The sequence below is a fragment of the Euprymna scolopes genome, chromosome 25, assembly GCF_053919585.1.
Source record: "Euprymna scolopes isolate OS-2025 chromosome 25, ASM5391958v1, whole genome shotgun sequence".
NCBI lineage: Eukaryota > Metazoa > Mollusca > Cephalopoda > Sepiida > Sepiolidae > Euprymna > Euprymna scolopes.
This window is the reverse complement of record NC_136506.1, coordinates 78,823,685-78,845,301: the sequence shown is the minus strand read 5'-3', so window position 1 is coordinate 78,845,301 and position 21,617 is coordinate 78,823,685. Positions and strand designations below refer to the sequence as shown.

The window sequence follows — 21,617 nt, the reverse complement described above, 5'->3', positions numbered from 1 at the left end:
AGAGGTTGAAAGTTTATTATATTTGTTTGCATAGCCAGTTAATTTAATTTAACAATTTTTGTTATAATTTGAATTACACGTTTTTGTTTAGAAAAATCTTTGGTTTGCTTTGTTGGCATATCCAGCCTTTGTTTGTGTATCCAGTTTGCATGGCTAGTAAAATTAATTTAACAGTTTTTTTATGATTGTTATACATTTTTGTTTTGAGAAATCTTTGGTTTCCTTTGATGACGACTGTATATGTATATAAGTACTGTAACAAGATGAAAGTCTGGGATTAATAACAGTGGGATTTGTACACAACTGGCCAACTAATAGATGGTCTGCAACGAATAAAAAAGAAAACCGGTTTTCATCAAACAGAAATGGAATCATGTCATCTTTTCTAGAGCGACAATTTTATCATTCCACACTGTCAAATGTCTCTACATGCCTATATTACTACATATACTATTAAAACTCTAAGATAAGATCCTTGATTATAATTCCTTGAAAATAAATATTTTGAGAACATTCTGATATTTTAAAGGTTAACAGATTATCAACGGCCAGCAGGGGAGGGGGAGGGGATCTTACAACTGCCCCAGATAGCAAAAATAGTTGCTATACTACTGTATTTTGTTCATCATGGAACTATAAGGAGATCCCCTTCTTCTTTCTACTCCTCCTTGCTTTTTCTCTCATGTTATATATCTTTCTAACACCTCAAGGTTATCATCGAAAGGAAAGTCGTCATCCCTTTGTTACTGGCAAGTCCTGTTTTGGGGGGGTTTCTTTTAATTTAAAAAAAGAACATTTTCATAAAAATTGCTTCAGACAAGGCATGAAGCCACTTGATGTAATCAGCTAAAAAATACTTCAATGTCAAAAACTTGCCAATGATAAGTATTAAATGGAATAATATCTGACCCAGAATACAGCAATTTTCCCCTCTTTTTAAGAAACATCACTCATGGAATATGAGGACTAAATGATAAAATAAGGTGAGCGAGCGTTATGCAGCTGTCGAAAGTAAACCGTATATCCACTTTCTGTTCTCTTTGTGATGTGTGTCATAAAATAATTTTTTCTATTGGTATATTTCTGCATGAATTCGGATCTCATCTTGTCGTCAGGTTTGCTGTAAACTGAAGAGTCCCCACCTCAAGCGGGTTCTATTTATACTTGTGCAGATATCACATATCTGTTCACAAAATAAATCGGCCAACAGTTAGAATACCTGATTCAAAGTCCACAACAAATTGTCTTTGGCCAGATTCATTTCCTGATGGAAAACACTTTCTGTTCTGGGTTGCTTATTCTTCTGATTTGGCAAGTTTTTTTCCAGTTATTATTTATTAATTTATTTATTAAATTGTTAGGCGAAGGTACAGAATCGTTAACAAAGCCTCTTCTCCATGTTAGGAATGGCTTTCTAAATAATCTATTTATGAACCGAGTTGAAATAATAAAGTCATAATTTAGAAAGCCATTCTTAACATGAGGAAATAGGCTTTGTTAATTATTCTGTGCTTTCACCTAACAATTTCATAAATAAATCAATAAATTTGGGAAACTGAAACTCTCACAGGGAGTTATATTATGTAGAAAGTTTAATATCAGGAACCGAATTCGACCGAACACCGTTTGCTGCTGACTTTTAGTTGCGTACTCTTCTGGTTTGTCGATAAATCCAATTAAGTTTCAACCTGAAATTACAAAAAAGTTTTACAAATTAGAATTCTTTTGTAGAAATTTAAGCTAAATCTAAGGGAGATAACTTATGAATAACTAACTGTTAAATAACTATTTACCCATTTCCCGTTGCATCAAGGTTAGACATTAAGTTAGTTTTATGTGTGTCTGTGTGTGTATAGAGAAAGGGATTCAGTTCCCCTTAATGGGCACTTTACAAAAATAGCTGAGAATGGACACATTGGCATTCCCCAGTAAGGGTACCTCTGGTTACTGGCAATAAACCACCACCACCCTCTGGAAAGTGGAGATAATGCTTGAGAGGGTGTACCTTCCTGGAACAAGACGGATGATACCTCAGTTCGACAAAGGGTTTCATGACAGACCCCAAGTTATCTGTTCTGATACTGCACTTCTTTTCGTTCCTCAGTCAGTGAAGGGAAAAATCCTTCTAGACTAAGATAATTTAAATTTTTGTCCTAATCCATATTGTCCCCATTTTGGAGAAGTTGAATTTTCTCCATATTAAAAACTGACATTGTGTCTAACTCTGCCATCGTGGGGAGATAAGTAAATAAGGACAAAAAGCTGTTGCTTAAGCAAAGGCCCTTGTCTTCCTCCTGTACAGGGTAGAATGATAAAATTGTCGCTCTAAAGAAAACAACACTACAGTTTTATTTTAAAACTTTTATTGAAAAATCAATTCAGGTAACTTCATTATGTAGTAGAGCTGACATCTATTCAATGTAGCCGCCTTCAGCCTCAATCACCGCTTCAATACAAGTCTGGAACTGGAAACATGCCTTTTCCACAAGCGCCGACAGAAGCTTGGCGAATACTCGACAAATGACGGTGATCAGGCTGGCTTTGGTGTTGTAGGAGGTCATGTTGGTGATGTTCTTGATGTATGAGCAGACGAAGTACTCCAGCAGATTCAGGTCAAGGAAGGAGGGGAGCCAGTGAGAGAAGGGTACAAAGTCGTAGCACTCCGTCTGAAGCGAAGCCTGGCTCTCTTTGGACTTGTGAGCCACCGCCGAATCCTGCTGCCACACCCAGGATCTGCCAAAGGCCACCTGATTGCACCAGAGGATCACCACACACTTCAGCACATCCAGGTACACTTTGGTGTTGATTTTCAAATCAACTTCGAAGATGTGAGGTGGAACACTTGAAACCATACCGAAGACTATAACTGTTGGTTATCCCATGGTGAGCTGTGCACTCAAGCATTGAACCGTCCGGATTTGCATTTTGACGGTAACTTAGATTGATAGAGCACATGAGTTGTATAGTGACGCATCTCTAATCTCACTCGTTGAATATTGTGTCACTTTCAGACATGATAAAATCCTCCTATTGCTCTTGGGATTTGTACACAACTGGCCAACTAATAGATGGTCTGCAACGAATAAAAAAGAAAACCGGTTTTCATCAAACAGAAATGGAATCATGTCATCTTTTCTAGGGCGACAATTTTATCATTCCACACTGTCAAATGTCTCTACATGCCTATATTACTACATATACTATTAAAACTCTATGGATCTTCCTTGCTTGCTATCTTGTTACCGTGCACATTGGATGATGTCACAAAAAGGGAATTATATTTATCATAAATGCATACAAAAGAACACAACACAAATGTAAATGTAATAAAAACAACTTGTATTGTGAAGAAGGAAAAGAGAAGAAAGAAACAGGACCTGAAATATCATTTTATTTTTATTTTTACAAAGGAGTCATCACTTATCAAGGCCTGGGGGGCACTCAAGGATAAGAGTTAATGAATGTACGGCAGTCAATAGGACAATATCCTAGTAATTGTTAATAGTGAAAATTTGGTAAATTGGATTACTTAAGTGGACAGCTCATCAAGAACTTGTTTACATTAGACTTGAAGACAACCATATTGTAGTCAATTGAAAAGCAAGGAAATGGAACAGAGTTCCACATGCGTGCAGTTCTAAGAAATACACTTTGTTCATGGAATCCACGTTTAGGTTTAAGCACAGATAAAGAGTAGGGGATATTATTGATAGTGGTAACAGCTAGACGAGTGGTTTTTGTGAAAGATTAGCAAAGGGTATCCATAGGTTAACAGAAGCAATAGATGAAATCAAGTGGAGAGAAGCCATTCGATCAAGTCAATGATTCAAATCTTCAAACTCAGGAAACAAGCAACGATAATCTTGTAGTAGTAGTAGTAGTAGTAGTAGTAGTCGTTTCACGGTTTAGCTGGATTCCAGGACAAGAATTAATTTGGTCTAGTGGAGTATTCAGCTTAGATCTATTAGTTGGGGTAACATCACTACGAGAATGTGTCGAGATATTATTTGAGTGTCGAATACTATATTATTTTCAATATTTGATCAAGGTTTATTTGTAGGATGAAGTATCCTCAAGTCAGATTTCCTAACAAACCCCTGTCCAGAGAGGCCAAAGATTCCCGAGGATAGTGTCTAGTAGGTATTAAAATTCTCTCCAGTAGTTCAGGTTCTGAAAAGCCAGCACACGAAAATCAGTGTACTCTGACCTACAAACAATGCCTCGGTAGTCCAGCTTAATTCCTCAGTAGGGGCACCTCAAATCTCTATCATTATATAAAAAGAACTTTGTGTGTTTGTGCGTGAGATTGTTCCCTATGACTCAGAAACAGCTGGACTGATTTTTATGAAATTTCACATGAAGGTATTTGATGTGTATGGGAGTGTTTTTATGTAGGCTTTGTATAAGAATGTGTCTGATAAGTATTGAAAATCAATAATCGAAAAAATTTCAAGTTCAATATTGACCAATGTTAACGCTTTATACAAACTAACAGCAGAAGTGCATTTGAGAAGTTTATCACCACACAAGCGGAAAGGCCCAGCCTATAAAATCAACTGTAGATTCTCTTATAAGACAGGGGCGCATTCGAAAAGAATATTTCTTTTTAGAGCACAATTAAACCATGATACTTAACTTTTGTATATTTAACTTTAATTCAAGTGATTATGTAAAAATAATTTCATAAAATCAACAGTTGGTTCTTTGATAAGACAGGGGCGCGTTCAAAATGAATGTTTCTGCTTAGAGCACAATTGAACCATGATACTCGACTTTTGCATTTTAAACTTTAAGTGAAGCCATTATTTTCAGATAATTTTATAAAATCAACAGTAGATTCTCTACAGTGCAATGTAGATTACAATGTATTGTGGGCTAAGTAACTGCAGGTAGGCATGTGAAGCTTCCTCCCAGTACACTGCGGGGTGGATCGATTTGATTAAAAAATGGGCGATTTCATTGATTTTGATGAACATTTGTTGATCCTCATTCAATCCTGTACAACGTCGGGCCTCCCTGCTAGTTAGCAATGAACTTACCTCTTCTCAGAAAGGAGATAAAGCCTGAAAAGGTGGACCTATTGAGACTGAACAGAATCATACGATAAACTGACAAAACAGGGCGAGATAAAAAAAAAAGCACCAGTGACGTACACAGAACTTTTTCAGGGCAGGTGCTTAAGTGAAAAAAAAAAACAAAAAAAAAACAAAACAAAAAAAAAACAAAAACAAAAAAAAACAAAACAAAAAACAAAACAAAAAAAAACAAAACAAAAAAATAAACAAAAAAAAAAACAAAACAAAAAAAAAACAAGACAAAAAAAAACAAAAAAAAACAAAACAAAAAAAAAAACGGCAAAAATAAAATAACGGTAGGCACAGGCCAATAATACATTCCTCTGAAAAGAGAACTTTTAAAACAGGAGTAAAAGAGGCAGGTGCTTGGGTACCTCTAGCACTTCTCCTTCTGCACGTCTCTGGAAAACGGAACGTCCACCCTTTATCGAGCTGATTGTCATCGTCATATTCTTTTTTTTTTTTTTTTTTTTTTTTACACAGTGATCACCACTTATCAAGGCCCGGAAGCCACTCAGGGATAAGGGTTATTGCAAGTACATTACGTTAGTGTGGAGATTTGATGAAGTGTTTAATTAAGGGGGCAGTTCATTAGGAATTTGTTAACATTGGACTTGAAGACATCCAAGTTGTAGTCCGGAGGGAAGCAGGCAGATGGAACAGAGTTCCACAGGCGTGCAGTTCTAAGAAAGAAGCTTTGTTCATGGAATCCGCGTTTTGATTTAGGCACAGATAAAGAGTGGGGGAAATTTTTCACAGTGGATTCAACTTGGTATGAGCATATCTACTCAAGCTGTGCCAGATAACGGTTATGATATGAATCATACCCTGCTTGCTTGCCTTTATTTATCTAATCTCCCCACGAGGACAGGATGTGATATAATGTACCCTTGTAGACACGTTGCGGCCTCAGTCGAAAAGTGGGCAAAAGAACAATACAAGAAATAACTCCAACTCGCTTTTTGGTTTGTACAACAACATTTATTTCTTCGTCGTTACAGCCATGACATCACTTACGTGATGTAGACCGTTCTCCACGTCTCTCCTGAGATTTCAAACATTATTTCATCTCTGTCGAGATCTTTGTCTTTCTCTTTTTTTTATAGTCCTTTCTCCCCCCTCCCCACCTCCACCACCAGTGACATCACTTCTCATCCATTTATATACGCGCATCTGTGCTATGTTACAGTGACACAAAATCAAGTCTCAATGTGGGAAAGGCTATGTGTGTCACAAGGACACTGAAAACTAGTGGACAAACAAACATGAAATAAAGAAAGGGTGAATGATTAGAAAAAGGTGCAGAAGAAGATGAATAACACAGACAATTAAAAGAGAGAGAAATGAGAAGTGAAAGAGAGGAGGAGAGAGAGGAAACAGGAAAGAGAGAGAGAGAGAGTAAAGGAGAAAAAAGTTGGGGGGATGTTATAAAACAAAATAGGACATAACTCCCCCCCCCCCCGGTTTACAGATAGGAACAACATATATGAAAGAACTAAAACCGGATGGTGACGAGACAAAGGCCGACTCCCAAATTACTGGAAATGTCATCTAAGAATGGGTTCCCTGTATGAGTTCTGGTTGAAAAAAAAAAAAAAAAAAATTTTCTTTATCGACCAAAAACTAAAACACTTCACACTCAAAATCTTACCCAAGTTGTTCCAAGCCGACCAGAAGCCCTCTCGGCGTTATAAAAACGCCCGAGCAGAAGGCACACGATCTCAATCCACATTAGCCCATCTACGTAGAAGCACTATTAACTTATCAACACTTATCAACCATTGCGACAGATGACCCAACAGTTCAGTGATATCGGTAATAGGCCAACAGGAGGAGACTACTAACATTTCGATACCAAACCAAGAATAAAAGTACAGGGTAGAATGATAAAATTATCGACCGAGAAAAGACAACATGATTCCATTTCCATTTGATAAAAACTGGTTTTCTTTTTTGTTGTAAACCATTTACTATTTGGCCAGTTGTGTAAATTCCCAAGAGCGATAGGAGCCTTCTATCATGTCTGAAAGTGACACAATGTTCAACGAGTAAGATCAGAAATGTGCCACTGTACAACTCATGCTCTCTACCGATTCAAGTTATGACAACATGGCCATTGTCAGCACCTTCAAAATGCATCGCTGGATTGCCACTAATAACAGAAACGTGCCTAGGGTGATGAAAACAAAGTTTCTGCCCACTGTTATGATCGTTGGTGTCATTTCTAGTGAGAGTTACATCATGCCAGCTCACATTTTCAAAGTCGATTTAAAAGTCAACACCAAAGTGTACTTGGATGTGCTGAAGAGTGTGGGGGATCCCCTGGTGCAATCAGGTCGTCTCCGGCAAGTGTGGCAGCAAGACTTAGCGCCGGTCGACAATTTAAAAGAGACCCAGGCTTGGCTTCAGAAGGAGTGCTACGACTTTGTACCCTTCTCTCATTGCCCCTCCTTCTCCCCCAACCTGAACCCACTGGACAACTTTGTTTGCTCATATGTTGAGAATATCACCAATATGACCTCCCACAGCACCAAAGCTAGTCTGATCACTGCCATCCGCCAAGTATTTGCCAAGTTCCTGCCAGCACTTGTGGAAAAGCTATGCTTCCAGTTCGGGGCCTCTATGGAGGTGGTGATTGAGGCCGAAGGGAGCTACATTGGATAAATGTCAGCTCTACTACATAATCAAGTTAACTGAATTGATTTTTTTTAATAAAAGTTTTAAAATAAAGATGTAGTGTTGTTTTTTTTAGGACGACAATTTTATCATTCAATCCTGTATATAAATTTAATCGTTTCGTTTGTATTTTTCTTGCGACCATATGCTTGTTTATAAAACTGGTGTCAGAAGCGTACAGAAAAAGAAATCTGAAGGACCACCTGAGCCAAAATTTTTACTCTCATCAAGAAACATAATACATTACTGTTCAAGTTGAAAACGGGATCGACACAGCTACCAGTAGATACAGTGCAAGAAATTAAAGCCGACATAAATGAGATGCAGCCTGCTCTAAAATCAACCTCTTTAAGAACACCTCCCATACCTAACAAAAAAACAACCGGCAGATACTGCAAACAAAGACCATATGTGGGGGAAACCCCACATATAAGACCTTTGTTAATATAGGGGCAACCCTTCATACCAGTTTCACTATCCAGCTCCCCTACTCCCCGGGGAGTTGGTCCCCATTTTCCCTTCACTCCTCACTTTAAAAATCGGCCTTGTGCCTAATTTGTTCTGTGGGGGAGCAAATAAATACCTCAAAGTGTAGTATCTGTTCTTCAGATGCTGCACTTCAATTTCTTGTTCTCTGTCAGTGGAGGAGAAATCCTTCACAACTGAGACAATTTTTATTTTTGTTCCTTTTCTCCACGTTAAAAAACGACCCTGGTGTCTAACTCTGTCCCATGGGGAGGCATTGTAAATAGGAACAAACAATGTGCTACCCTGGAAGCTCTTCACAATTCGTCACGTCAGAACGAGACACTTAAATCTAAACACATTCCATGAATAAAGCTTTATTTCTAGAACTGCCCACCTCTGGCGCTCTGTTCCATTGGCTTGCTTTCAAGCTAACTACAACATAGTCGTCTTCAAGTCCAATATAAACAAGTTCCTGTTGAGCTGTCTCCTTAAATAATCATATTCTACTCAATTTCCATCACTAATGATTACTATACTGTTGTCTTACTGACCACCTTACACTCATTAACCCCCATCTTTGAGTGGCCTTTGGGCCTTGATAAGTGGTGTCTCCCTTCAAAAAAAAAAAGGGCGCTTCTACAGAATTGGGACAAGATTTTGTAGTCGATAAATGGAGTTTTCAGATAAAAACAATGGTTTCAACTGATTTTTTTTTGTTAATTCTAATAAGTTACAAAGGTAACTTCCAAATTATGCAGCCGAAATTACCTGAATATTACTGAATTATTAAAAAAAAAAGTTTCCACCATTTTGCTTAAATCAAAATGGGAATTTACCTCCCTTTCGAATTCTCCTGTGTTTTACGATCATTTTCATCAAATTCTATTTTCTAGTTTCTTTAATAAATAATTTTCTAGCTGATCGATTTTCATAATTTTTGGATATAATAATCTTAAAAATATGAGGAATACGTAGATGTGAAATTCAGTCTTACGATTTCTGAAATTCCGTCCCAATAGTGTAGAAGCACTAAAAAAAGTTAGTAAAATAGGCAAATTTTCAAGTCTGTAAAAGATTTACTTGACTAAAGTATCTTTTAGCAGATGGTTGGCTCTAAACAGGTGTTGTGGTGTGTCAGATCACCACCCCCAGAAACCTGACAGTCCTAGAAATATGTCACAACCATGTGCACTAAAAATAGCAACAACCATTTTCAAACAACAAAGAAAAAACACATAAACTTCATTTTTCACAAACTTTAACAACCCCTCCAACAGCTAAAAAAGTCAAAAAACCTTAGTTATGTGCCGACAAACAATCTGCAACATCCTAAAGCCTTCTACCTTGGAAATTTTTCATAATCTGTCATACCAGAACTAGACACTTAGGCAAATTCGTCAAGTCTGCGAAAGATTTACTCAACTAAAGTATCTTTCGGTAGATGGTTGGTTCTAAACAGGTGTTGTGGTAGTAATTGTCTGTATTTTTGAGATGAGGTGTTTTCATTGATTGAGATTGTCGGACTGACTTCCTCATCTTGGTTGTTATTGTCACAACGTTTCGGCCGTTTTGCCCTCCGGCCTCCGTCAGGTATTTTTTTGTATCGTCCTAGTGACATATGGCCGAGTGGTCCTAGATGTTGTATCAAAGTTTACAGTTACCCAAAGGTGCTGAGTTCAATCCTGAACGAAGGCAGTGAAAAAGTAACATTCAAAACAGAGAATCAGCAACTATGTCCCAAAGCCTAGCTGGAGTCCAAACACGGTACCCCCGTAATAATAATAAAGGGTTGGGTTCGAGACTTCTAACAAACGGTTCCCCTGTTTGATACAAAAAAACACCTGACGAAGGCCGGAGGGCAAAACGGCCGAAACGTTGTGACAATAACAACCAAGATGAGGAAGTCAGTCCGACAATCTCAATCAGGCGTTGTGGTGTTTCAGATCGTCACTTCCCTTTTGTTAATGAAATAAATCTGACACCTCAAGAAATACATCACAACTACATGTGTTAAAAATAACAACGACCATTTTCAAACAACAAAGAAAAAACACAAAATCTTCATTTTTCAAAAACTTTAACAACACCTCCAACAACTAAAAAAAAAAAACCAAAACAGTAATTACAGCTTAGTTATGCGCCAACAAACAATTTGTGACATCATGAAACTTTCTACCCTGAAAACTTCACAATCCACGTCACACAGGAACTAGACACTTATCCTAGCCTGGAATGCAAATTTGTCAAGTCTGTGAAAAATTTACTCAACAGATGTTTGGCTCTAAACAGAACACATCCACCTTTAAACAACTGAAGGAATATTTATGTTACTGTAGGTTTTGTGAATACTTTCAAGAGATTAGATAGGCCTACAAAACTTAATACACTTGGTTTTTATCTGTTCAAGTACTCCCTTATACTAGAAGGATGATTAAAGTTGATCAGATTCTTTCTTCAAGTTAACCAGGATCAGGAAAGGACCTTAATACGCTTCGGCACTTATGCAGAATACAAACCATGCTGGAACAACGGTGTTATGTAGAAATCCATTCTTTACTCTTCTGTTACTTCATCGTTAATAAACTAACACACCGCAAAAATTGGATCCAACTTGAAAAATTAAATCCAAAAAAAAATGTAGGATATAACGGGCCAACTTACCAGAGTATAGCTGCCCGGGGAAGGAGGAGGGTGACGATGCTCTTCTAATTTCCAAAACGAACGATTGCTTTCTTTAAATGCTAACAGATGGCAGTTCTTTTATTTCTTTTTTATGGCGGCTTCAAATAACCAAAAGTTTTAGACCAATCAGAAAAAAGGTTAATTATTCTATTTAAAAAAAAAAATTTTTTTTTATTCTTTAAAGTTTATTATCATTTATATATATATACATTTTTATTTTTAGTTTATATTTAATAAAAATATCAGAAATACGACACCACATTACACTATTTTTGCACTATAATGGGGTATGATCCTGCACAGTTGGGAGATTCTATTTATAAACAATGCGGCTAGGAACTGACGAATCGAATTAATTCACATTCTGCTACCAACCAATTAGAAACCAGAATTGCTCCATAAATATTAAACCTTTCTGTAGCAATTTAGTCTATGTTTTCTTTGTGTCAACATGAAAAGAATCTTTTGCTCTGTGGATTTCAACTCGAGAACTGTCTAGAATTTATTAACAACCCATGATAACCAGATGACCAACTTCCAATACTTGGAGTTTGGGACCTGGAATGATGAGATGGCGAAAAATGAACAGATTTTGTGGGCCGATTCGAAAACACTTCTGGAGAAGTCTCTGGCCATATATAAAGCAAACAAAATGGACAAAAACACTGAATTAATTGTCAATAGATTTATTCCCATCATAGATGCGATACTAAGGAGTGAGGAAATAAAAATCTGGAATCCAAATCTCTATCTTCACTTTTTCAAAGCAATGAATAACCATTGTACTATGATTGGTATAGCGTGCAAAGCACAATGATATGTGTGGCCTTAAATAGCTTCTTTTTTTGTACAAGCATTTAAAATTGTCATAGACTCTTGAAAATTCAGTATGTTATTGCTATACATCTTATGAGATGACTTACTAATTGCTATAATTTCATGTTCAAATGAACAACTACAGCAGGAGTTGGAATACACTCTACTAAAGCCTTATTGTCACAGCTGCTGAATTTAAAAAATGCAATCTGGACTTGAGGACACTTTAGGAGAACGATATGCAATAAAATTCTGTTTTAAACCTGGAAAAATGCCACAGAAACGTATGGAATGCTTCAAACTGCTTTGAGACCATCTTGCATACATCGAGCATCAATTTTTGAGTGGCATAAGAGATTTAAGGAAGGCAGAGAGTTTGTGAGGAAGTATAAGAGGTGTGGGAGGAGTAAGGAAGTCAGAACACCAGAGTTGATTGGTGAAATAAAAAATTTCACAGATAAGGACTGTCGTGTGTCTTTGAGACAATAAGTGCATAGTTTGATGTCAGTGGAAGAACTGGACACAATTATTTGCAAGGAACTGAAGATGCAGAAGATTTGTGTGAAGTTTGTTTCAAGGGTGCAATCCACACTATCCTTGTCACAGACTATTTGGTAAGATGCGTATCAAGAGTTTCTTACCCTTCCTATAGTCAAGACCTTGCTTCCTGTGACTTTGGTTATTCCCTAAGCTTAAGGAAAACTTAAGCGGCTGTCGTTATGAGAATTGAAGAGATGAAAAAGGCTGTTAACAAGGGTCAATGACACACACAGGAGGACTTCTATGGGGCCTTCCAGTTGTTGGAACGGTATAACAAGTGCATTACAGCTGCAGGAGATTACTCCGAAGAGAACTAGAGTTTCATGTGTGAACTATCAATAAAAGTGCCCATACAAAAAAATCTGGAAACTTATTGAAGGCACCTCGTACCTTGATTTGTGGTATTAAATCCATTGACATGACTTTGCATGATGCCGTATTTTACACAAAAATCACAACGATCAAACCAACACCTAAAATGAAGCAACCCTAACCCTAACCCTAACCACATCCACACAAGATGAGCCTCACACATCAACCTGACCATGGCCACATCTCAGACACATGAAAATCCTCAGCACACATCAAATATCCCTGTGTGCAAGAACTACCTCAGTAGCCGACCTCATTTCAGTGAACACAACTTCCCATATCGTCACCCACCTCACACTCAAGTACAGACCCATATCGCAGCAATGGATGATGGTATGCCATCCATAAAGGAACAGGATTTTTACTTTGGGCAGGATGAAATGTGACATCTTGTTTGCCCTATCCCTACGTCAGTCATCACATCTTTAACTTCCAAGGAATCACTCATCACTCACCATTCACCGTTTGTCCAGTTCACCTTCAACATCAGGGACATAAACTTCTCTGGCATTGCAATACTAGATTCTGGATGCTCAAACTGCATCATACCAATGTCTCAGCTAAGAAACGCATGGCCTGCTCTGAGGTCCGGGTAAAAAAAATCAATGGCAGCATCGCAATCACAACATTATAAGAGGAAGGAGTTCATACTTTTCTCTCTATTAAGTCCTACCATTGCTACCAGTTGTCACCTGGCACAATTTTGCATTTTTCTACTACAGTGAGATTACACCCTCTGTAACTGGAAGATTACATACACAGACATAACATATTCCTTCCTATTTCAGCTTCCAAATTAATAAAATCTCCCTGTCAATGTTCTGGCCTTTACGATTGGCTGAAACCAGAAATTCTCATATACCAGAATGAAATAAATTCCTACATTAACGAACACTTCTATGAGTTGACAAAAATAGCGTCACCCTCCACAGGAACTAATGTTAAAACAACCAGCATTTAACAATTATTAATCATTCAGAACCAGACATTTTCATGTTGCTAACCTCATATGCCACCACAGACATTCACAGGTAAAAACTAACATAAATACAGGAGATAATAAAATTTGAGCCAATCCTCTCTTTTAAAAAAAACAGATTAATTATAATCTGTAGATATAGCACTGTGGTAGAATATTCAGCTACAGACTGAATGATCCCCTGTTCTAGTCTGGGTGTCCCTTGATTTGTAACATCATCATCGGCAGTTGAAACTCACCCATATTAAAAAAAGTCAATGCGCAGGTAATGACTAAACTACACCAATCTAGATTGGTCAAAATATCCGATGTCACAACACACTTAGCTCCTATCTAGCTGGCAACCAAAAAAAATCCGTAGAATTCAGACACATACGTTCCTCAAGATACACAACAGACACATCCACTATCATACCACTGAAATCGTTAACGTATAATCCGGCATATGGTTCCAAAACTGACATAATCCCAAACTACTTTACTCTGAAACCATAGCCCAACACCTACACATTAGAGGAAAAACTAACCTGGCTGAAGTCTAGCACAGGGCTATCACTACCAAACCACCCTAATACAGATAAATCAAAGAGGCTACTGCAAACCTACTCATTCTCTATGCTAAGATCATTTGTGCCGAAAACAACAGACAATGTATATTTATCTGAGTCATCTGTATACCAACAAATAGCCAGTTTCGCAGTCAGAAATAACACTTGATCATCCAAGCCTTGGAAGCCAAAGTCAACACCTGAATTAAATGCATGGTGAATAAGGGTATCACTGAAAACTGCAGCAACTCCAAAGGTTTTAACATTCCAGTGTTCACTGTATGCCAAAAAAACAGATAGATGCTAACTTTAAAAGAACCCTTAACAAGGTCTTAGCTGATCTTGATCCTTACCGAATACCAAAAACTGACCACGTCAACAAAATTAACAAAGCCAATGTATACTTTGCTTCCCTCAATCTATGTAGTGGCTATTGGTAAATTAAAATCCACAAGCAAGATCGATGCAAAACGGCAATCACATGGAAAGACTAATGTAATAAATACACACGTTTGACCTTTAGCCTCACTTCTGCCTGCCAAATCGTTTCCCATTGTATAGCAAAAGCCTTAGCCACAGTCACGTCCCGTGACAACATTTCATCCAATATTGGCGACAACTTGGTCCATGCTAGGACATTTAAGGAGCACATACACTCTCTCAAATAACTTTTTACTGTCCTCTGAAAATTCAGACTCAAGTTGAACCCAGACAAATGCTCCCTGTTCACACGCTGAAGCAAAATTGTAACGTTGTCCGAAAGCCAACACGTTATAGTTTTCAGTCACAAACCAGACAAAGAATAGAAAAGAACTTCAACTTGCTTTTTCTTTGTAATGACATTTATTTCCTCATTGTTACGGCCATGACGTTATCCACGTAATCTCGAACGTTATCTCGTTCCGTGCTCCACGCTTCTCTCGTGATTATCCTCTTTCCCATCTTTATAGTCTTTTATTCTTTACCAGTTCCCTCATTTTGCATGCATTTGCATATGTGCATCTGCACTATGTTACCAAATTCCTCAGATTCATAATAAAAAGCAACAGATTTAAGGTCAATTCTGAATACGTTTGTGCCATCAGAGAAATAAAGTAAAGCCCCCAACATTGAAACAAGAATTACAAAGCCTTGTCAGCTGGTTAGTGTGGCTCAGACAATTCCTCGAGAAACATCTTCACAAACAAATTAAGTTAGATATATTCTCAAAATATGTTCTCAAAACATGTTCTCAAAATACATTCTCAAAACATGTTCTCAAAACATGTTCTCCAAATATGTTCTCGAAATATGTTCTCAAAACATGTTCTCAAAACATGTTCTCAAAATATGTTCTCAAAATATGTTCTCAAAACATGTTCTCAAAATATGTTCTCAAAATATGTTCTCAAAACACGTTCTGAAAACATGTTCTCAAAATACGTTCTCAAAACATGTTATCAAAATATGTTCTCAAAATGTGTTCTCAAAATATATTCTCAAAACATGTTCTCAAAACTCATGGCTCTCATGCATGAACCTGATAAGGTTAATAAACCATTTTTCTAGATAGAGAATATCGACAGAGCCTTTGGAAAAATACAGGAACGGCTCTTCTCACCATCCATCATCACATCACGGCATTGCATGTGGAGCAATCTTAATACAAGAAACCAACAACGGGAAGAAAAATATCATAGCAGTTGTTTCCCATAAATTTAACTCTGCAGAACAGAACTGATTCATGACAGAACGGGAAGCATAGACTGTAAAGTGGGCAATATTAAAATTGAATTATTTCCTATGCGAATGCCCCTTAGTTATCTTCACCGACTACAAGTTGTTGACATATCTGGATCAACAAGAATACAATAATGCTAAAATACAGAGATAGCAAGAAGGAATCTTATGCTATAAAGTTGTCTTAGCTTAAGTTGAAGGCGAATCTAATGTATGGGCTGACATGCTCAGCAGAGGCTGCAGATAGAAGAAAGCTAAAACTCTGAATAACCCTACTCCAGCAGGCAGAATATTTGGGTTAATTGGTTCTGACCTGTGCATATACATCTTGTCCCAGTGCCTCAGTGAGTTTAACGGCTTGCAGCTCATCCTCAAGATGCACCCACTATAAAACACCTACACTCAAAAGCGCATCAATGGTGCATTCTTAGCTTGCCATTCTACCTCTACCTTTTCTACTGAAAGAATCTGTAACCACCTTGGTATCGCAAATGAATAATAGAAAGAAAAAAGTGTAGAGACTAGCTAAATCAAGTCACTCGTCACATAATCAGAAGAATCTATTCAGCCGGAATTTATTAATGTCAGGAGCAATTTGATTTTGTCACTGTTTTCTCATGCAGTTCTGTCAGCACCTAGAATCGTAGTTGTAATGCATTTTATTTTTACACACAAATCCATGGGACTATATTTTTTTCTATTCGTGTATGTAGACAGTGAATAGGCTGGAACATTCTAGCCATTCGTCTAGCCAGAACCACTAACAATAGTTTCCCACACTCTTTATCTGTGCCTAAACCTAAACGTAGATTCCATTGACAAAGCTTCTTTCTTAGAACTGCACGCCTGTGGAACTCTCTTCTGTTGGCCTGCTTTCCAGCTGACTACAATCTGATTGTCTTCAAGTTCAATGTAAACAAGTTCTTGATGAACCGTCCTGCTATGCAATCCAACTAACAAAAATTCCACTTGTGTTTACTACGCGATAATCACATTGATTAATGTATACCCATTAACTCTTATCCTCGAGTGGTCTCCAGGCTTTGATAAGTGGTGATTTCTGTGTAAAAATAAAAAAAGCCTATATAAAAGGGCCAACGCGCCAAAAGCAAAACAGTCTCCACAATGTTTCCGTGATTTCCAAACAGCTTTTCGTGGGCTTCTTCACTGCTGCTCAAAATTATCAGATGTGTTGGACTTTGTCACAGGACTTAAAAAACTGGACCGCGTAAGAATGCCAAGTTTAAACTGCAAACAGACAAATTACTCAATTCTTTACTTAATGAAGCTCACGCGAACAAAAATGAATGAATATTTTTTGCTTACAAAACCCTTACCCTCCTGGTATACTTCATTCACAGAGTTTTCTTCATAAAATATGGTGACCATAGTGATTTCCTCACTTGAGAAAGATTTCCTCAGTCATGAAAGAGTTTCAGTTATATCCTTACAAGTATGCAAATATTTTTTTTTTTTCACTTGCATGCCGATTCTCAACTTTCATCTTATAAAATGCATATTGCTCCACATTATTAACGGACTTTAATCTTTTTAATTTCGTGGGGAGACCTCGAACATTCAAGAATGACTTTAAGTTGCACATCTTCCATACACAAAATAAACTATTTATGGTTAAATAAAATTTATTATTTTAAAATTTAGAATTCGTACCCGAGCTGTTACTATTTACTGTTGTCTTTTTTTTGTTTTTCTTGTCAGGGAAAGGATTTTCTGCCTATGCTCTCCTCACTGGCATGAATTTGAAGGCTGGTTGATGCCCCTTCACCCTACAAGACCTTAGTAAAGATCATCAGAACTCTCAAGTGATCACATATTCATCCGGATGACCACCGAGTTATGCTTATTAAAAAAACATTTGCACCATTTTTTTCCTGGAATCAGGCACCCCCTTTTTTTGATAAGAGACAGTAAACATTCCTCAGTTGTTATCCGTAAATTGATCAAGTACTTTTATTTTGAAATAAGAAAATCATTTTTAAGCAATTAATGGGAATTCATAGACATTACAAAATAAATCTCGCAGGTTTAAATTATTCAATTATCTCCCTTGGCTTTTTGTTTTGTAAAGATTGTGTTCCTAATGTCTTAAAATTTAATTTTTTTTATTTAAAAATAAAACTACTTAATCAATATACGTGATTTTTGGAATATGATATTTTCGTTTCGTCACTGCTATGTACATACACTACAGTCTTTTCTTTATTCTTATTTTTAGGGATAGTGCAACAGATAAAGGTCGGAATAGTGGTCCAAATAAAAGAAGTTAAACATTTTGACCTTTTCTTTCTCTTTCTCTCTTTTTGTTATGCCTTTCTGAATAAACAATATATATTTGTCTTTTCTTTTCTTTCTTTTTCAGCATTATCAGTTGAAATATTTCTGTTGTTCGTCTGCTCTTTTTTTTTCTCTTTCTACCCCCCTCTCTCCGTTCTTCCCTCTTTCTCCCGGTTTCTGTATTAAAATTTATTTTTTTATTTTAACCTATGTCTATCGAGATAAAAACGGGTCTAACAGGTTTTCAATTTTTTTTTTTTTACTTTCCATATTAATTTTTACAATTATTTTGTCTATTTTTTTTTTTTTTTAAATATCAGCGTCTGGAATTCTCCCGCCAAAAACAGGTAGGATATCCTCCATTTGCTTTATAACCACAGGAAACTTACCACCATAACATCGGCTAATGGTTTGTCTCATACTTCTTTTAAAATTTAAATTGCTTTTAATGTCATTTTTCTTACTTATTTCCAAATTGTACCTATTTTTACTTGAGAAAAAAAAAATCTGCTAACTTTTGATGAAAATAAGTGATTCCTAATCGAGATCCTCATAGTCTCCCAGGGTTTAAAAGAAATTGGGACTTCTACACTATTGGGACGAGATTTCTGAGTTGATAAATGGAGTTTTCAGATAAAAGAACAATAATTTCAACTAATTTTTTTTTTTTTTTTGTAAAGTCTAATGTTACAATGGTAGCCTCCAAATTCTGCAGTTGGAATTATCTGAATATTATTGAATTAAAATTTTATTCGTGTTAGCAGGTGAAAAATTTCGGTCATCTTGTTTAAATCGAAACGGAGATTACCTCCCTTTTAAACTCTCCCGTGTCTTACGATCGTTTTCATCAAATTCTATTTTTATTTTCTTTAATAAATAAGTATCTACCTTATCGATTTTCATAATTTTTGGATATAATCATCTTAAAAATACGAGAAATACATAGATACCATTGTTTTCATGTGAAATTCAGTATTATGATTTCCGAAATTTCGTCCCAATAGTGTAGAAGCGCCAAGAAACCTATTAAGGAGTCCACGAATAAAGGGGGACGTTATTTACAGTAGCCAATAAACAAGGGGTTGTGTGAAAAGAAAGAAACAAACAGAAAAAAACAAACAAATAAACAAAAAACAAAGGTGCTTCTTCGTTATAATAACGAAATTTTAAAATCGAAATATTAAATTATTTCAAGTAAAACTTAATTGTCATGTCGAATTTAGTAACATATCAGAAAAGTACGAAAATCTATAAAATAAAAGATTAATTATTAATGAAAATAGTTTTCGAAATACAATTTCACGTTCATACATAAATACACAGCATGGTGGCAGGGGAAGTAACTCGGTCTGTCTTGTTACAATTAGTGGTGGACTACTGGTGGATATCACGCAAATCATAGATTTGTGAAAGTACATGTTTTATGTAATAATATTTAACTAATTGTGACATAATTGCGTTAAATAGTTAACAAAACAAAACAAACAAAACACAAACAAAAAACAGGCGAAACAAATATAAAAGTGAAAAGACTCCTGGGGAACGACAGCTAATTTAATAATATATATTTTTGGTGCTTAAAAGTCTATCTTCCTATTTACTTGCCTCTCCACGAGGGCGGAGTTCGACACTAGGTCGGTTTTTAATGTGGGGAAAATCCAGCTCTCAAAAAGGGGCATTCTGGATAGAAACAAAAATAAAAATGGTCTTAATCTGGAAGGACCCCCCCCCCCCCTCACTGACCGAGAACAGAAAAAGTGAAGTATAATATCAGAACAGATACTATACTTTGTTACATTTTTTTTTATTTTATTTAGTACTACATTTTGTTCTTAGCCAAAAGGGCAAGGAAGTGTATTTTTTTTATTATCGAATGCGGGGGTGAGGAGGGAGAGGCGTGTATCTATTTGGTTGCTAAGCAACATCATAAACATCAGCAGGAGCTTATTCGGTTATACTTTTTCACAGAGACTTATTAGAAGAGACGTTGCTAATCTCTCGCTGCAGTGGTGCAGTGCTGCCTGCAGTGCTGCTGCTGCACTCTCATTTTCATGGTTATTCCTTGTAATGCATCCACAGCAAGAAGATATCTTCCGAGCACAACAGAAAAAAAAAAAAAAAAATTAAAAATCTTCTTTCTCTACCTATCATCAGGCAAAATTTCCTTGTGCAGATTTTCTTTGCAAGAGCTTCCCATTCGTGGAGCACTGGAGCAGTACCAAGACACTGTGCTCCAGTGGAGCACAGTGTCTTGGTACTGCTTTCTTGCATATTACAGCACAACCGTCTTCAAATACGATGTCAACAAATAACTGTCATAAACAATCCTCATAAGTAATGCATTTCATATATTATTTATTTTTTGATACTTGTACAGTTTAATCAAGACATTAAAAAAATGAAATGGTAAATATCCAGATCCGCTACTACAGAACACCGACCACTCTAATTTGTTTTTTTTGTTTTTTGTTTTTTTATAGGTAATTGAGGTCGCTGACAACGAATCTGATAGTCAAACTTGGGGCAAATTTACCGTTTGCATGGTATTTACCCCTGAACCCACGAACTACTTTCCACCATTTTGCAGCTTCCGTTTACGCTACGCGCATGCACGCTGTAGCATAAACGACGGCTTCACCAAGCAAACTACGTTGGGGGAGGGGATTTTTTTTTTCCAGGGCATAGAATTTTCTAATTTTCAAAAATACATTATAGCACTTTTTGGGTGGAAAATTTAAAATTAGCTGAAAAAGAAATAAAACAAGAAAAGGAAAGCACTCCAAGTTGGAGTAGGGGGGGGTTTAATTTATCTGTTTTTTTTTGTTTTTTTTTACCTGGAACATAGAATTTTTAAATTTTCAAAAAGTAACGCACCGACATTTACCAATTAGAACACCATTTAACATTTTCCGAAGATTTTACTGTTTACATTGGGGGCGCAAGCAGAGGGGGGGGGGCGGATGTGATGTTGGGGCGCCCCCAACATCACATCCGCCACCCCCGCTCGCGCCCCCAATGTAAGCAGTAAAATCTTCGTAAAATGTTAAATGGTGTTCTAATTGGTAAATGTCGGTGCGTTACTTACGAAAAGAAGTTTAACTAAACTGGAAAAGCACCTATTAAGCCACATAAGTTCTATAATTGAATCCCCCTCCCGCAAAAAAAAAAAAAAGAATGAAAAACATAAAGATGTTTGGTGCTTATGTTTTTGTAAACCACATTAAAAACTACGTTAGACAAAAAAAAAAATAAAAAAGTCCCCCAATTTGTTGTACTTTTCTTTAACTGTAAGTCATGAAAAAAATGTCAGTCCGTAATTTTTTGATTGGTACGCCATGTAAGAAGGCAGTTTGCTAGAAGAAGCAAGCCGTCGTTCATGCGTAGCGTAAACGGAAGCTGAAAAATGGTGGAAAGTTATTCGTGGGTCCGGGGGTTAATACCATGTAA

At 36.7% G+C, this 21,617-nt stretch overlaps 1 protein-coding gene and 1 pseudogene across 5 annotated transcripts in view; one reads left to right on the top strand and one right to left on the bottom strand.

Annotated features, from left to right (window-relative positions):
- The window catches only part of LOC145247450 (histone-lysine N-methyltransferase SETMAR pseudogene), a 51,589-nt pseudogene that overhangs the window by 6,673 nt on the left and 23,299 nt on the right, over window positions 1-21,617 (bottom strand). Inside the window, exon 1 of one of the 4 annotated variants that reach the window (XR_013863265.1) lies at window positions 1,220-1,428. The exons of the other annotated variants lie outside the window; for them this stretch is intronic. The product of XR_013863265.1 is annotated as a histone-lysine N-methyltransferase SETMAR pseudogene, transcript variant X3 (transcript). Of the gene's footprint in view, window positions 1-1,219; window positions 1,429-21,617 lie in introns of those variants that run through there. 4 annotated transcript variants of the gene reach the window in all.
- LOC145247448 (malonyl-CoA decarboxylase, mitochondrial-like) overlaps window positions 18,525-21,617 on the top strand; it is a 111,577-nt gene continuing 108,484 nt past the window's right edge. Inside the window, exon 1 of the mRNA XM_080109233.1 lies at window positions 18,525-18,579. Coding sequence (XP_079965359.1) covers window positions 18,577-18,579 — 3 coding nt within the window. The 5' untranslated portion in view covers window positions 18,525-18,576. The remainder of the gene's footprint in view (window positions 18,580-21,617) is intronic.